Source organism: Artemia franciscana, chromosome 7 (genome assembly GCF_032884065.1).
Source record: "Artemia franciscana chromosome 7, ASM3288406v1, whole genome shotgun sequence".
NCBI lineage: Eukaryota > Metazoa > Arthropoda > Branchiopoda > Anostraca > Artemiidae > Artemia > Artemia franciscana.
The window spans coordinates 32,010,358-32,025,438 of NC_088869.1; the positions used below are offsets into that span (position 1 = coordinate 32,010,358).

A 15,081-nucleotide genomic window follows, 5' to 3' on the forward strand; every position below is an offset into this window, starting at 1 on the left:
TTTATTTGGATCAGTCCTTGTTGATTTTTCGATTATGGAATATCATAAAACCGTAAAATCTTAAGAAAACAGTAAACTAGAGAAAAAAGATTGAATTCATGTCGCACAGAATAAATATAACGTTTGCATATATTTATATATGAATGGGTCCAATAGAAGTTTTGCTTGTTTTTCCTATATTTTTGAATTCTAAAAACATCCCCATGAATTCTAAAACTTTCTTATATATAGAAGTTTTATTTGCTTTTTCTTTCGTCATAACTACTTTCGTTAGGTTTTCAGATTTGCAGGTGTATCACAATATTTTGTATGTATTCAAGTTGTCTAGTATTTCCAAAAAAAAAACTCAATCCCGATTGCGAGAAGCTATATTATGCTTTAACATTTAAAGAATATAAAATTCTTTATATTTAAATTTTATTTACTTTCAGGAACAGTCCGAGAAAATCTTGATCCGAATGAGGAACATATGGACTCCGAGCTGTGGGTCGCCTTGAACAAAACACATCTTTCTAGTGCTGTACATATGCTCGGGGGTTTGTCTGCAGATGTTGGTATTGGTGGCAAACAGTTTTCAACTGGTCAAAAACAGTTGCTCTGTCTAGCTAGAGCTGTCCTTAGGAATGCAAAGGTTGTTGCTTTATAAGATAAGACATTTCTTCTTCTTTTCTTTAAATATAAATTTTATTTTACTTAATTTAGACTGCCGACTGATAAAAAAAAATGACTAACCGTAAGATTCCCAAGTTAATCAAAATTAACTCAAATTAATTTATTAAATAAAATTAGTTTACTAAAATTTTATCAAATAAAATAAATCAAAGATATAGGCCGTACACAAATGAAAAAATTGCAGATAAGGAAGCTTAAACTAAAATATCCGGTGATTTTCCATTAAAATCTTTTTAGAGTAAGTGAATGTTGAAAAAAATTTGCCCATATGAGGCTCACCAAAATTTAAAATTGTCTTTGTCTTGTCTATTTGTAAATATCCAGTTTTCGGATAGGCCAGAAAAAAGTGACAGACATGATCGTCAATTTTAAGAATTTCGATACGCAACTTCAACTTTATTGCATTGCAGCTTATTTTTGGAGGTTTCTTCAATTTGAATCTGAAGATCATTTACTTGCTGAATTTTATCATGGTTACATCGATAATGGCAATCAGTAAAGAACGAACTCTCGCTCATATTAATCGTAAATTTGAAAATATTTTAGAAAAACTGCGTAGTTAGCAAAAATCGATGTTGGTAACTGATCCAATTAGGGTAACTATTAGTGTCAGGAAGGGTAACTAACGAATCACTAATAGTAAAATGTTATTTGAAAATAAATTTACATAAATTTTGAAAAAGAGCCTGACACCCTTTGAAAATGGCGTCGGATCGGAAACGTAAAATACACTAGTTTAATTACAATTGTTGGAAACTCTATAGACACAGCTCACTCCCCCCCCTTTGAATGGTGGTAACACTTATCTTTAGCAAGATAATACAACACGCGTTGTTTTGAAAAGTTATATATCTGAGATATGATATCATATTTGACTGACTCAGTTGCCTGACCCCTGGGGTCGTTCTTTACTAGATAAATAAAAAAAAAAATTTTTTAACTGAAAGTAAGGAGCGAAATTAAAACTTAAAACGAACAGAAATTACTCCGTGTATGAAAGGGGCTGTTCCTCCCTCAACGCCCCACTTTTTACGCTTTCACCCACGGAGTAACTTCTGTTCGTTTTAAGTTTTAATGTCGCTCCTTACTTCAGTTAGAAAAACTTGTTTTTTTTATTTAATTTCTGAACGTTTTTGAATGAATGCATATTTTTATTTTGGCTCTCGGCAAATGAATTTGCGTATTAATTTTTTTGCTAAATGGCAATTTTTGCTAATGGGATTAATGCATGTTTGATTTTGGCCCTCCGCACATAAATTCTTAAAATGAAATTTGCATACTAATCCTTTTTTTGGCTAAATGGCTTTCTCTTAGTTTTGATCAGATGATTTTGAGAAAAAGGGTGGGAGAGGAGGCCTAGTTACCCTCGAATTTTTCGGTTACTTGAAAAGGCAACTAGAATTTTTAATTTTTAACGAACGTTTTTATTATTAAAAAATATACAGAACTTACAAAATAACTTACGTAACGAACTTCTATATTCGTATATTTTTATTATGTATATGAGGGGGTTTGCCCCCTCATTGATACCTCACTCTTTACACTAAAGCTTTAATTTTGTCCCAATTCTTTAAGATTGACCCCTGAATCACAAAGGCTGTAGAATAAATAGTTGAAATTACTAAAAACACTTTAGCGTAAGGAGCGAGGTATTTAGGAAGAGATGAGCCCCCAATATGCGCAATAATCTCTGTTCTGTTTAAGTTTTAATGCTGGTCCTTACGTTCAGTTGAAAAAACTTTTTCATATTTATTTTTTTATTGTTTTAAAAAAAATAATGCTAGAAAATCCTGCGCCCCCTTCATGGAATTTCTCTTCTCCCATGAAAAATTCCTCCATGGGAAGATCCTCCCACGTAGCCCCCTCCCCTCAACCCCCCAACCAAAAAATCATCCTGAAAAGGTCTGTACACTTCCAAATAATCATTACTGTATATAAACGCTCGTAAAGGTTTATAACTTGCAGCCCCTCCCATTGGGACTGTGGGGGAGTAAGTCAGCCCCAAAGACATAGTTATTATGTTTGTCGACTATGCTGAACAAAATGGCAATCTCAGAATTTCGGTCCGTTGACTTCGGGAAAAAGTGAGTGTGGGAGGGGGCCTAGGTGCCTTCCATTTTTTTTGGTCGCTTAAAAAGGGCACTAGAACTTTTAATTTACGTTGGAATGAGTCCTCTCGCAACATTCTAGGACCACTCGGTCGATACGATCACCCCTGAAAAAAAAACAATAAACAAACCAACAAACAAATAAACACGCACCCGTGATCGGTCTTCTGGCAAAAATACTAAATTCCACATTTTTGTAGATAAGAGCTTGAAACTTCTACAGTAGGGTTCTCTGATACGCTGAATGCAGTGGTGTGAGTTACATAGGCTCGTAACTTTTGATGAGTAAGATTAAATTTGATGAAACTTATTTATTTAAAATTAGCATAAAAATACGGTTCTTTTGATATATCTATTGGTATCAAAATTCCGTTTTTAAAAGTTTCGTTTACTATTGAGCCGGGTCGCTCCTTACTACAGTTCGTTACCACGAATTGTTTGATTCAGCTAAAAAAAAACATATATGTATTTTCCTATTGGTATTCCCCTATATGAGATGTATGATTACTAGTGTATACCAACGTAAAGTACTCTTCATAGTGCGGTCTCATCTGTCAATTTTGTCCACGCACAAAAAAAGAAGAAGAAAGAACATGATAAATCAATATTTGATCAAAATTACAAGCTAAATCCATTCTAGTCAAGAGAGATCATTATGCGGGAGAGAGGATAAGGCTGAAAGAATTAAAGCGGAGAGAGAGAATTGGGGGGAGGGGAAGAGATCAAGATAAACGTAGATTTCAAGGGAAAAGTGAGGACAAGTATATATATTATATATATATACAAGTATATAGTATATATATATTTCAAACCGTAAAAATACATTCTAGATCTATTTCTGAGAGTTCTGTTTTATAGGCTGTCAAAATTCTGAAATGGATCATCCTTTCGAGGATTTTCATGATGGCAGGATAAACCTAAAGAAGCGGGTGGTAGCTGAGGCTGCTAGAAGAAATAGAAGTTTTCAGGATAAGAAAGACAAGGGTGATCTCCCAAGCAACGGAGAACACATGGTGTGTCCAAATAGGGTTACAGGAGCTAAGAAGAACATCATACAGCTTTTTAGGGGATTTATAAACTAACTAAATATAAATACCATCACGACCCTCATGTAGACTTAATAGTAAGAGGTTTAAGAAATGTAGTTAATACCGAAATAAAGGCTTCATAAGGTCACTTTTATATAAAGAAGTATAAGGTACAAAATGTTGGAAGGATGAGAATCTGTATGCTGTTTTCTTTTAACAAAGTCATTAAAATTTGTATCCTTAACGTCAATGTCAGTTCGAGAGCCACTCAAGAGGCAATCATATTTGTGATCATCAATTGGCTGCTTACTTCCATTGAGCTGACTAACGAAATAGTGAATCTTTAACTCCTAAAGCAAATGCTAGGGCTGTAATTAGTCCAACCAGTCTCTTTATCTTTTCTACATACACGTCTTACTTTAGTACATGCCAGATTACGTCAAATTGCTCTTGCACTGGGTGGGTTCTTTTGAAATATTTTACGACCTTTATTTTAAACCAGAATAGCAACAGGATATTTGTCGTTCCACTAATTAGCTGTACTAAAACTATAAGCTGTTCTTTCAGTTTTAATTGTGTCAGAATTAACTATCATTGGCAAAATTATTTTTAACATTCTTAGCGATGGCAATAACTTGTAACTCTTACAATAGAGACTACACTTTGTCTGGATGTTTTTTGTGTTTGCCCCTGTGTGTGTCATAGCAATGATTGGTTTGGGTGTACATGATTCGACAAAGTGCAAGATGAACTATTTAATTTTTTTGTAATGACTAAAGTAGAATTTGATAAAAGAATAATATTAAAGAGCAAATTTAATTAGTGTTAGTTTAGATAAGATCTGAAGACTAAACCAGTAACGATAAGAATTTTGAATCTCTAAAATAGAGGAGGGATGCTGTAGGGGGGGGGGGGATGGCATGTTCATGCATTCCAATGGCATGTTCATACTGATAGCATAGCTATCAGTATGATAGCTATGCAGGAATCTGTTTCAAAAAGAATCTGCGAGAATTATGTTTTGAAAATTTAAGCAAATTATATTAAAAAAGGTTAATTATATGGGACACATAAGCAATTATAGGAAGGTAAAAAAAAAACTCTAAGCATCGGGAATAGGGCGAGAGCCTGTATTATCAGCAGATTTTATTTGTCAATATAAATCTCTGTTTGATTTCAGTCAATCTACTGGGAATAACTTTCGTTTTTACTCACTGAACAGATTCATGTCGATATTTTTATTGTGAGCAAAATGTATCCAAAAGATTAATAATATAAGATAACTCTTTCTGTTTGTGAATCGGATCAACCATTAAACAGTGTTAGATATTCAAAGGATTATTGTTGGAACAATTTGTTGGCTTTTACCACAGCAAGTCAACTTTTGTCTGTTGTTACCGAAATTAACTATGTCCCTGCAGTTTCTTATATGTTTTCTGTTTTTATCGTTATAGATAATCTGTGTTGATGAAGCCACGGCTAATTGTGACGGAGAAACTGATCGATTTATTCAACATGCTTTGCGCTCAGTGTTTCATAATTCAACTGTCTTCACTGTAGCCCATAGGCTACACACTGTTTTAGACTCAGACAGGTATTCTTTGCTTTTTTCCTCATTTTGAAACTTGGGCTTATTGTAAATATGGTTCGTCTTGCAATTTTGTAATATCTAGGGAAACAGGGGGTGAATATCCTCTAGCAAAAAATTTATACTGAAAAACAAAAAGTGAAAAAGGTTTTCCGGGAAAATTACCATTTGAAGCCGATTTAGGAATGATAACTATTCTTCCGATTAATCTTGATGTTAAAAGTTCAATACGAAAATAAATATAGAGGAATTTTGAAAGATAACCCCGAAAACCCTCGAAAAGGACGTTGGATCAAGATGATTGCCCCAACCCTTCTTTTTTTTCTCCCTTTTTTTTTTACTTGAGGCCTATTGTAAATATGGTACGTCTTGCGAAGTTACAAAATCCAGACAAAGCGGACGTGAATAGTTTTTAGCACCCCCATCCCAAACCCCCAATACTGGTACCAGAACTAAAAATTAGTATCCGAAGAATGTTCTTTATTTCCAAAATAATTGCCAAGAGAGATAAAAGATAATTGCATAAAATTGAAATTTTGTTGCTCAACTAAAGAATATGACGAAAATATTCTGTCCAAACCGTGCAAGAGTTCATTCAAGAATGGGGTGGGCTTATATTTCTGGCTATTGACCTCTAAAATTGTCTAACTTCCACATTGTATAAACTATGTTATTTTTCATTGGAAACTTCGATGAAAATATTACAAAAGATGAATGGTGTTATACCATTAAAGAAAGGTAATAAAGTCTGATTTTATTTCTTTGCTTCTACTTTATTACTCTTAATGTCGAAAAAGTGCTCTTATAAAATTTTAGATTTATTTTGTATGTTTTGATGGAAGTGTTGCAGTTTTATTGCCGAATCTTTGTGTCACCCTGATGATATTTCCTTGAAAAAAAATGTATTTTATTTCATTTGTCAAAGTCCGTCCATTAGTTTAAGGGCGTCATGAGAGATTGTTAAATGAATTAAAATATTGGAGTATATGGTAAAACAGACCTAGTGGTCAAGAAAAAACACGCTCAAACGAATGTAAAATTGGATTAAAAAACACGAAAGGATTTTTTTTTTTGTAAAAATTAAAGTAAAAAAAGGAAGGGGCTAAATATAATCGTATTTCGGAATAATTTATGATGAAAATGAAAATTCAGAAATATGTAAGAACATGCAAAACTTCAAAGATAAAACAATAAAGTCCAAATATTTTGGTTTCACTTCCGGAAACCTTTCTCAACAAACAAACAAAAAAAAACAAAAAAAAACAGATAATTTCATATCAGAGAAAAGTTTTGCTTGTGTCTCAACTGTGAGTTTAATAATTCCACTCTACTGGTATCTTATTTCAGCTGCACTTGTGTACAATATGGTATAATGGGTTGGAGTGTTCAATCCTTTTGGGCAGCAATGTTTAAAGTCTTTAATATTTTAGTGGGTCTGAACTAACAATTGTGCGGTAAATAGTACATCTGAGATAAGATCAAATCTAACTGTGATAAACGTATTGAATAGAAGAAAAAAAAAATGGATTGCCGGATCCAGAAATTGACGTTGCAATCCTGATGTAAAATGAGTCAGGTCAAACCTTTAAATGCTGACGAAGGGACAAAGAGCTCACAGCGTGATTTTTGATAATCCATAGAGAGAATGTCTCGTAGAGCTGCATGTATCATAGGAAATAATAAAAAAATAAATAAAGGCAACAAATAGTTGTCAGTTGGTATGTTAACAGGTATATCATTAAAATTTCACTTACAACTATTGATGAGGATGAGATCATATCTAAAAATTATAAGAAAATCTTGTTTTAATGAGCTCCTTTCTAGATTTATTGGTAATCTGTCGATTGCCTGGTTTGTATTGGATTGAGTTGAAAAGTTTATGCATAAATGTTCAGCCACGGTAGCCAAAATGTGAAAAAAATGATTTGCCCAAAAATTGGGTTGAAAAAAAGGGCCTTAAAATTTTTTTTCCAAGCTGCTTGAAGACCAGATCTGCCCATCTCTTTGGTAATAGGACCCTAATGTGGAAAGAAATTCGTTACTTTGCATGGGAGGTATTACGGGGCATGGGATTCCAAAAATTGTGCCCGAAATTATATAATCTGATTTGCTTTAAGCTCTGATTTGCTTGGCCAGGGAGACCTTATTGTATGAAAAGGATGTTAGTTTTAGGGGCCAGATTTTTTTTTTCATTATTATTTTGGTCGAGAGTGGGACCCAAAAAAATCTATGCACATTTTTTTTCTGGATGGCTTTAAATTACATTTGTAAGTTCCTGGGTCAAAGGAACCCTATGCACAGAAAAATTAGGTTTGAGTTTGGGCCCCAAACACGGGCCAAAAATTTTCTTTTCCTCGAACAGCTGTAACATTATACCTGAAAGTTCCTGAATGACGGGAACCCTAATCTGGAACCAAATTTTTGTGTTGGAGGCATGAGCCTCCCTAAATGGGTAAAAAACTGTATCTCTCTTTATTTCCTTTAGCTTTAACTGTATTTCGTTTGTTTTATGAGCCTTAAACTTTCAGGAATGGAAACTTTCAGTGAGTTTTATTTTCAATGATCCAAACATGGATACTATTACACATGTAAAGAGCTGTGTCCATTGTATGGTTTGAGAATGGAAAGATTTATTTAATTGTGGTCATTTCAGATAGTAACATTGTCAGTTCAATTGCTTTAAAAGGCATTGGTAAATAAAATACTTATATCTGCCTGCTAAATGCTTTCAACAAAACACTTTCAAACATTACGTCGTCTGGAAGCAGAATTGACGTTTTAGGCACTTCTAAGCGAAATTGAGTTATGAGTACCATCTATTTTCTGAATCTGAACTCTGTTTTAGTGATCAACACGATCTAATGTCGGAATCTGGACTCCGTTTTAGTGTATTTCACTCACATATAACGCTACGAGTCGAAATCGTTTTGACGTACTTGAGTTATTTTCATTCTGTTGGAAGCGTGATTGACGTATCAGACATGCGCTTTTAACAGAGGACTTTATGATGTATCTGCGCAATCGCGTGTACCTTTTAGAAGAAAAGATTTGGAAAACGTAAACAAACAATGCAATAGCTTTGGCAACTATTCGCGATAAAATTTTTCGGATATTAGGAAGTTAATAACATGGTCAGATTCATGTGTTCCGCAAAATAGAAACTCCACCATGAGCTACAAAATGCAGAACATCCTGTTCAAAAATCCACTGGCTGAGAGCATGATTATGAAATGTTTTCAGCCAGGACACTCTCTTATTCAAAGTTGATGCGATACACAGTGTTATTGAGAAGTCACTTAAAAGCCAGGAAGTGTACTCGCCTTTAGACCTAGCCAAAAAATGGGTCAAAGTAAAGCGTCAGAATCCATGCGCGATCATTCAATTGCCGCCATCACATTTTCTGAATTTCCAGGCATGCTTGAAAATCTATAAAACATATTCAGCAGTGCCTTTCTCAAAGGTCAAATATCTTGAAATCCGCCAGAATTTCTGTAAAAGAGCATGGTACTTAGAGTGTTTTGCAGATGATCATTGTAAAGTTGTCCAAATTACACCTCTCAGGGAGTCAAGGGGAAAGGGATCTCAGAAGTAAGGGTAGTTGAGAATCTCGAGGTTCCATAGCCTGTCATTTGGGTCCTGAACTTGCCAGAAGACAAGGTAAAAGAAATAGAGCCTCTCATGTGATTCATGCCGGTTGTCGATGTAAACTATTGCCGAGAATTCTTCAAAAAGAACTTGCCAGGGCTTGCTTTAAGAAAAAATCGTGGAACTGTCAAATATATATCAGGTAAACCACCCAGTTCCACGAACGCTAGAGTTGAGAGCTGCCCCGAAGAGAAAGCTGTCAAACATCAAAGTAGTGGAAAAAACGAAAGGCATAATTATGAAATTTAACTGTACCTGTTCCTTTAAAAAAATTCGTATCCATTTGTCACTTATATTATATCTTTTAAAAGTTTTACTCAGTTTGTACTCATGCTTTACAGGTCTGTCTTACCGTAAGTCGCATGTCTGGTGTTTAACATGCTTGAACCGGTTTCGACGTATCTGACAAGTTGGCCAACTATTAAACCCCAATGGACGTAACAGTATTTTGGCAATCTATTGTGCCGAAAATTCTCACCGCTTGGAAATTTTCACCTTCCCTTTATAATGCCACTCTTTTTAACATGTAATTTTTTCGCATTTTTTACTCTAACCATTTTCGTTCTGCAAGGTTGCGAGCATTCAACTGCACTTTTTTGCAGTCGCCAATTCTGGTTCAGGCGACGATAAATATAAAATTTCGTTGAGATAGGAGTAAACTAAGTAAACTAGTTCATGTTCGTTTTAAGTTTTGTTGTCGCTCTTTGGTTTACCATTTCCGTTCTGCAAGGTTGCAAGCATTCAACTGCATTTTTCTCGAAATTTTGTGTCCTTCACTTACGCCAATTCTGCTTTCAGGCGACGATAAGTATAAAATTTCGTTGAGATAGGAGTAAACTAAGTAAACTAGTTCATGTTCGTTTTAAGTTTTGTTGTCGCTCTTTGGTTTACCATTTCCGTTCTGCAAGGTTGCAAGCATTCAACTGCATTTTCTCGAAATTTTGTGTCCTTCACTTACGCCAATTCTGCTTTCAGGCGACGATAAGTATAAAATTTTGTTGAGATAGAAGTAAACTAAGTAAACTAGTTCATGTTCGTTTTAAGTTTTGTTGTCGCTCTTTGGTTTACCATTTCCGTTCTGCAAGGTTGCAAGCATTCAACTGCATTTTCTCGAAATTTTGTGTCGGCCACTTACGCCAATTCTGCTTTCAGGCGACGATAAGTATAAAATTTCGTTGAGATAGGAGTAGACTAAGTAAATTAGTTCATATTCGTTTTAAGTTTTATAAAAGAACTTGCATCTTTAAAGACTTTGCAACTCTTGTGAAAACTTACACTGTTGCATACTTTAATTTGCGCTTTGCATAATCTACTTCAAATTCGCAAAAATTTGAATGACTTCCAGATCTGTCCTTGAATTTGCCTTGAGCTTCAAAGCTTACTAGTTAGCACAAAACCTAGGAAAACGTGGAATCTGTAAGCCTCTTGCCTTTGACTGACGGAAAATTATGAAGCGAAGTAAAGTTCGAGTGTTATATTTGCTAAACTTCAATATCTTTTCCCGCCACGACCCCTCACCGAGAAGCAAGCCCTTTTTCCATATTGTTAGCTATTTGGGTATTCCAATCAAGGGAGGGGGCCTACCCCTTAGGCGAGGAATTTATAGTAAGAACATAAAATGTACTCTAAAAGCGTTCGTAGAAAAAATGAAAAGAAGAAAAGTAGGTTTATGGTGCTAGGACTAAGGAAATATCGTCCTTTTATCCAAATTCATGAATTCTTGGTTCTGTACAAAATTATTTTTATTTCAGTCGTTTAAAGCAATGCATGGGCTATGTATAAAAGATTCACAAATAAACATTTTTTTTTGCCTTGTGTTTCCCGGTTGTATGCTCTCGAAGGTTAGAATGCCTATTGCGCTTTATACTAATTAAAATTATAAGTTTTCTTAGATTAAAATTGTATCTTCAGTAGTATTTCTAGTTTTATTTTAACTTCGAACAATGAAAAACCAATAACACTTCCAGGAATTTTTTTTTTCTTTGTTTTGTTTTTTCTTACATATGAGCATATTTGAAAAAAAAATCAATTTAATTTCATTACTCTTGCATAAAGCCCTATAGATTTTCAATAATATTTCTTGCTTTTAAATTAATTTTTTTAGAGAATTTGGAAAACCAATTGGCGAATCATTTATCGATTCAGAAATTTAAAACCGTGTTTCAACAAACAAAACGCTCGCTTAAAAGTTACCAATCGAACTTTTAAACGATTATTAGGCATCAATCTTCTATACTTAAAATCGTGTAAAAAAGGGATTTTTTAATGGTAAAACGAAAATGAAACCCATGAATTTATTTATTTCAATGTGTCGCTTTTCAGTTTCCTGTAAGCTTTATTAGTAAGATTTGATTTTTCTTTTTACGGACGTGACAAATAAATAACACATTGTTTTCACTTAACTCCAGTATTCATTCTAACCTTTCGGGGGTTTGAGGGGTTGTGATTCCCCTTTTATTTGTGACAGTTTATGTTCGTTTTAAGATAATTCCGATTATTTATTTCAACTTCTGTCTGTCTTGGGTTTTGTTTATTGATTCATAGTAATTTCTGTCCGTTTTGAGGTTGATGTAATTATTTATTTGAATATATGTTCCTATTTGGTTTTAATTATTCAATTTTAACCATTTCGAAGAATAAAATAATTATTTTATAAATGAAGGGTGAATTTTAAGCTTGGTTTATTATGTTACTTTATCTATGCTTATCTTAGGCTTTATATCGTTTCATACTTTTCTTTTTTCAGTGTTTTTTGTAGAAACTTTTTTTGAATTATTTCTAGCAATGCATCTATTTGGTTCACGTGTTTTTGTTACGTGTCTGCATCGTGTTTTCTGTATTTCGTGTTTGTTTGTACGCGTGTCGTGTTTGTGTCACGTGTTTTTGTGTGTCCGTGTCACTGTATGTGTGTTTGTGCCGTGTAGGCTTGTGTATGTATATGTCTTTGTCTGTGCTTCCATATCGATCGTCCTATAATTGATTTTTTTTTCAGAGTGATGGTTATGGGAAATGGAATAATCAAAGAATTTGACACCCCAGCTAATTTATTAGCTAATCCTGAATCTGAATTTGCCGCCCTGGCCTCTGAAGCAGGGATATCTTCATAAGTTTCTTTTATTTCTTCTTTAAGCATTTGCTGTGTACAGGTACCTTTGGAGTTCCTTTTCGTAAAGATTAAAAATATATGCGTTCCCTACCAGTCGTTTTCTTCTTATCTTAAAAGTTTGTCTTTGGTTCTGCTACAATTTTAGATAACATGTCCGTTCATGTTGTCGTAACGCTTTTACATAGATTCGATAAGTTCAAATCACCAAGGACAGCGAAAAGAAAATCTGATCACTTGGATTGGACAAGTGTTAAGTTACACAACCACATGCATCTTAAGAAATTAGGAATAATCGGGAAATCAATTTTTGAGGAAAAAGTTACTTATCTAGTCAGGCACTTTCTGTAGTTGTTGGGGCCAAATTTAGAAATAAGGAACGTAAGCAAAAAATCAGCAAGAAAAGCTAGAAAAAAGCTGGTACCAAACAGCTTAAGAAGGTATAGCTATCTTTAGGAGCTACAGTTGTCTTTTAGAATCAAGATAGTGTTAATATTTGAATTCTTGCAGATGAAAAGCGTCGTCAGATTTAACTTAATAGTTTCAAATATTTATTTTTATGGTTTTTTTATTGCATCACTGACGAAAATGCTACACTGCCCTAGAAACTTTATAATTAGGAATGATCAGAAGAAAAATCTTAGGGAATCTTGGTTTTCAGTTAGGAAGAGACACAAGATGTGTCCAGGGCCCAAAAAAGCTTTTATTTTGATGTCCTTGGTGCATTGAGCTTCTAAGGCTTTAGTCTTATTAGGTTTCGCTTCAATTTCTTAATATAATTAAGACGTCCCTTTGAGTTGTTTATATAGCATATAAGTATATTACTCTTGTTTTTGCTTTCTATCTGTTATTTTTAGCGATATATTTTTTAATAAACGATATACGTCTGTATTATTGACCAAATCAAAGATGGATTAGATGAATCAACTCTAAGGGCTTGGGTCAAACGCCTTTACATGGTGAAATGGGGTTAGGTTTTTGTTCCGCACCCCCTTCTACGGAACCTAAGAAAATTCACGGTTGTCCCAACTACACAACTACCCAACTTTTTTCATTATTTGTCATTTTATTGCCCCCTCTTACGTTTATAATTGTGTGGACTCGAATTTTTATTTTAACGTATCGATATCCCAACGTAGCTGAAACTTAATTTGTTTCAAGTGAAGTAATGCACTTATTTAAAACTTTCATTATGGTTTGATTACTACTACTAACAACAACTTGCTGAAGCAAGAAGCTGCCGGAGGTCAACACAGCTACGCACGCTCCTCCTTTATCTCAATCTGTGCAAAGCCTCTCTCGTTATACTCTTCTATGAAGCTCGCATTTTCATTAAGTCCTTGTTTACGACCTTCTCCCCCCCCCCCATTTGGAAACGACCTGCTTTTTGTTTGGCCCTATATGGTTGGGCGAAAAGGACGAACTTTGTCAATATGTCATCCGCAGAGCTTGTTCTAGCCATTCAACCGTGTTTTCTCATTATTACCTTAAAAAGCAGGATAGAACCATTCAAAACCTCTAAAAACTCATTCATTTTGCTAACATTTCTATGTGGGACACTAAAATCATCAGCTTAATCTAAGTCTAGGTGATTTCAAACTTCTCATTTGATTCCATGCTCCCCCATATCCTTTGCCGTTCTTCTTCCATGTAAATTGGAATGAACACTTTAACAGGAATAGGTTGGATATAAAAGTTTGGAGCTGCTCCAAAGTTGCGAGAGGATTTGGGGTCTCCGTTACATCATAAGCGCCTTCCTCCATCCCTATCCCTAAAACGGAAATCCTACTTGCGTGGCTTCACAGTGATGTCAGGGTGGGCCTTTCAAGAGTGGGCTTAAATGGAACCGTGACTGCAAACAGTGTTGCATGACCTTAAGGAGTGAACCCTCGATGAAGTTATAAACTAGTAAACAACACAGCAGTTGCGATAAATTTGAATTCGAGGATGATTTTTCTGGATTTCGTTTCGTTTGGTGGGCTTTTTTGGGCTGCAATAACCCTTTCTTAGCTAAGTTTTCTGTTATGAATGGCCTCCTCGTTGTAGTATAATATTTGTTGGTATAAATACTTAATGACTTCTGGAGGAATCCTTATTGTGATCAAAATGGGCCCAGGATTGCACAAAGCCTCCCTTCATACTGGAGGTCCCAGGGAGTTTTTGCTGTCCGGTTCTAAGCCGGCTTAAGCGCATCGGTGTAGACTTGAGAAGATGTGTTGGTCCCCGTCCTGCATATGTTTCCGGGACCACTGCTTTTCTTGAGGCAAAAATAGTTTCTTTTCCAGAAGAAAATGGCGTCTGAGGAAAGAAAGTTGGAAACACAGCTAGATCCCATCTTCACCGCTTGAAGCACGGATGCTTGCAATTCCTGAAGGGTTAGACTGTTGCTCAAGCGGTAACCTTCCATTACACACATATCAACAATATAGTCCTTTTTTCATATGAGACACTTTATAGCCCATGTTTGCTGCTTAAAGCACGGATGGCTTCAAGCCGTGAATTGTTAGACCGTTGCTCTAGCGGTAACCCTGCGCTATACAAATACCAACAATTTATTCCTGTTTCATATGGGATACCATCTAGTCCATGTTCACTGCTTAAAGCACGGATGTTTAAAGCTGTGAATGGTTGGACTGTTGCTTCAGCGGTAACCATGTGCTACTATTTGTGAAAATGCTTTATGTCTAATAGACTGGAGGAGGGGCTTGTTCAAGAATTGTTGAGTGATAGATTATATAAGAATAAGAACAATATAAAGAAAGTGGAGAAAGCATTAAAATATGAACTAAGGAGTTTGTGGAGTGGAGGTCACGGATAAAATTGCCAAGGATATGGAAGATACAGTTAGATATTGAATAGTGTACTGGCATGTTAATAAATTGAGGGGGAGTAGTCAATCTGGACTTGTTTAAGATAAGAACGAGGTCGCGATTAGTG

General features: G+C 34.9%; 1 protein-coding gene across 3 annotated transcripts in view; it reads left to right on the forward strand.

The window, feature by feature from the left end:
* The window catches only part of LOC136029167 (ATP-binding cassette sub-family C member 10-like), an 83,475-nt gene extending 70,440 nt beyond the window's left edge, over positions 1-13,035 (forward strand). For all 3 annotated transcript variants that reach the window (XM_065707276.1, XM_065707278.1, XM_065707275.1), the window contains exons 17-19: positions 432-631; positions 5,263-5,402; positions 12,034-13,035. In XM_065707276.1, the coding sequence (XP_065563348.1) occupies positions 432-631; positions 5,263-5,402; positions 12,034-12,148 (455 nt within the window). In that variant the 3' untranslated portion in view covers positions 12,149-13,035. The remainder of the gene's footprint in view (positions 1-431; positions 632-5,262; positions 5,403-12,033) is intronic.
* The last annotated feature ends 2,046 nt before the right edge of the window (positions 13,036-15,081 follow it).